Source organism: Ipomoea nil, unplaced genomic scaffold, assembly GCF_001879475.1.
Source record: "Ipomoea nil cultivar Tokyo-kokei standard unplaced genomic scaffold, Asagao_1.1 scaffold0317, whole genome shotgun sequence".
NCBI lineage: Eukaryota > Viridiplantae > Streptophyta > Magnoliopsida > Solanales > Convolvulaceae > Ipomoea > Ipomoea nil.
The window spans coordinates 198519-201743 of record NW_017616745.1 but is presented as its reverse complement, the minus strand read 5'-3'; the positions used below and the strand labels follow the sequence as shown (position 1 = coordinate 201743).

The 3225-nt window shown below is 35.6% G+C and overlaps 1 protein-coding gene across 1 annotated transcript; it reads right to left on the bottom strand.

The window, feature by feature from the left end:
• Window positions 1–267: 267 nt before the first annotated feature.
• LOC109165318 lies at window positions 268–1950 on the bottom strand. Its single transcript, XM_019314031.1, has one exon. The coding sequence runs from the start codon at window positions 1948–1950 to the stop codon at window positions 268–270; it is 1683 nt and encodes a 560-aa protein (XP_019169576.1).
• Between the last annotated feature and the right edge of the window lie 1275 nt (window positions 1951–3225).

Genomic DNA, 3225 nt, shown 5'->3' with positions numbered 1-3225 from the left:
AACTGCCTGACCTCAGACTTTGTTGTCATTAAATGCAGCCAGGTGTATCTGGAATAATCGTCGACGATGGTTAGGAAATAACGTTCCCCTCTTAAGGAACAAACTGGGAACGGTCCCCAAATGTCAATATGGATTAGTTCAAAGCAAGTGTTGGAAGCGGATTTGCTTAAAGGGAAGGGAGAACGTCTTTGCTTTGCTAAGTGACATACATCACATGCCATAGTCTTATTACTTGGAACATTTATTTCAGAAAACAAGTGTAGTTTGCTAATAGGGAAATGCCCTAATCTTTGATGCCATAGCTCTACAATATACTGAGTATCCCTTTCCAGACTTCTTTGGGGGCTTCTTCAGCAGGTATAACCCTCCTTCTTCTTTAGCTAAACCAGCCATCACTCCAATCCCCTGAATCAGACATTGTCCATCAACAAAAGTTAGAGTATATGTGGTGTCCTTAAGCAGTTTACTTACGGAGATAATATTGAATTTGAACAAGGGAATATGTAAAGCTTCTCTCAACCATAAACCATTGTCAAGTTCAATATCTCCTATGTGTTCAACACTAACTCTCTGACCAGTGGGTAGATTGACTGCAACATTATCAACTTTGTGACAGTTTGTGAGAAAATCAGAAGAGCACACAATATGATTTGTAGCTCCTGAATCAATTATCCAAGAAGCTGAGCATAAGGCAACAGAATTAACATAGGGAGAAGTGATATACTTGCCTTCATCAGTAGACTTCATCTCATCAAATTTAGGCACAAGTGCAACTGCTGCACTGGTGTTAACCTTAGGAGCAGATTGGGATTGAGACTCGATAAAGGCCATTATCTTTTGCATTTGTTCAGCTGTGACTCCCAAATCTGTACCATTAGTATTCATAGCCGCAACCTGCTTTCCTTTGGATTTGTATCCCGGGATCCATCCCGGTGGATATCCGTGTTTTTTATAACACTTGTCAACAGTATGCCCTAGCATTCCACAAAAGGTGCACTTAGGTTTAGAGGCATTGTTTCTCTTTCCATTGAAGTTATTCAGAACTGCTCCTACATGATCTCCATTGATAGAACCTTGGTTGTCATGCACCGCATTAGAGTGAATGCTGTCCAGACTTTCCAGGTTCAAGTTAGTCAAGTTGATCTGCCTTTCTAACTTCTCGGCCATAACAAAGACCTTGTAGACCTCAGGTAGAGGATCAAGGACAAGGACATGAGATTTCAAAGTGCTGTAGTCGTCATTCAATCCCTGTAAGAATCGGATTACCTGATCGACTTCTCTCTCCTTCCGAATTTCATCGACGAGATTACAAGTGCACTTGCAAACAGGAATAGGCCTCAGGTTGTTCATTTCCTCCCACAATGTTCGACTCTTAGTGTAGTAATCGTTCACGCTTAGAGATCCTTGCTTCATATTATAGATATCATTCTGCAAAATAGAAATGCGTTGAGCATCACGCTGGGAAAACCTTCTTCTAAGATCCTCCCAAATGTCCTTCCCGTTTTCAAGGTGCATTATGCTTTGAGCAATCTGAGGATGTACAGATTTGAACAGCCATGAGCAAACAAGGAGATTGCATCGGCGCCAAGCAGAGTATTGCGGATGATCTCTGGATAGGGGCTCAACATCACCGTTGATTAATCCCCACTTGTTCTTAACCTCTAGCGCAATACGCATAGAGATACACCAACTATTGTAGTTGGAACTCCCTGAAAGCGGCGGATTCACAAGGACGATCGAAGGACTGTCGTTGACAGTAAGAAGGAGCGGATTATCCTGATCTTCGATGCTGAGGTTCCTCTGTGGACGACCGCGTTGATTCTCCTGCAAAATTGCTCCTGGAGCAGCAGGGATTTGTGATCCATTGATCGGAGTAGTGGCATTCGCCGACGGAGAAGCCTCGCCTACGCCGGAGATAGCAGCGGCGTACGATCGCCGCTCTGATGCCATGATGAGAACGGCTTAGTGAAGAATGAATGAACTGAGTTTCATTAATGGTGGAGGTGAGTACATCTTGTATCAAGTATATCAGCTAGAAGAAGATGGCAGACATATATAGCCAAGGAGGATGGAGGGAAAAACGGTTATAACAACCATACATGAAGAAAGACTATAATGCCCTTATCAAATAGCCTTGATCACCATCTGTTGCACACTGAGCTGCTGATCATCTTCTATTAATAAAATCTAAGCAAAGTTCTAGCAATCAAAAGTGTGATTCTAAATCTTTTCATCCAAAATTGTTTTTTTTTTTTTTTTTTCTGGCAAATATCAAAAGTATTGATGAATTACTTATGGGAAGACAAAATGAGAAACAACAATAACAAATTTCCTACCTAAAAGAAGGAATAAATGCAATAGGTTCTACTTGAAAACACTATAGGAGACATTTGAATTAGGACTTACTTTGTGAATTGAAAAGATTTATGAGGGCCGAACCTTGTATATCCAGGTTAATTTATAGGAGTCGAATTTTAAATTTTCACCGAAATATTTTACTATATTGGACAAAAAATGATGTGAATTCTTACAAAGATTTACATAATAATTAAATACTAAAAAATTATAGATTTGTTTTTTTCTAGAAAGGTAAAATATTTACTTTTGGTGGACATACTTAGCAAAAATATACGAAATACTATATTAGCATTTATGTATTCGATTTTTATTTAATTAACATTTATTAATTGACTAATTGAGAAATAAATTGATAGATGTACCATTAAATATAAAATGAAATAATTTCTTGAAATATCCATCGTCCAATCATTTTCAATGTCAATATATAATTCTTCCAATGTCAATATATAATTTATAATATAAATGTCGTAAACTAAATTTGAACATAAATTTTGTTTTTTTTTGTTTTTTTTTTTTTGGTGAAAAAATTTGAACATAAATAGTTACAATGAATAAATATAATAATATTAAATGTGCTCATTTTATATTTTGATTGAATTAATGACTTACTTTAGGTTTAAAAAAAAATGACTTACTATAAAAAGAAAAATACGACATTAAATTTATGTGTTTGTTATTCACTATTTATTAAATTGATATCAATACAACTGATAATTCTAAAAGAAAAAAGAAATTCATTTATAATGAATTTGTCCAACATTAAAATGATTTAAATAATTTATTATATATATATATATATATATATATATATATATATATATATATATATATATATCACAACAACAACAATAATAATAACACATA

What these genes read in the sequence shown, in the direction of transcription:
- LOC109165318 (XM_019314031.1), bottom strand. Translation starts at nt 1,950, where the DNA reads ATGGCATCAGAGCGGCGATCGTACGCCGCTGCTATCTCCGGCGTAGGC.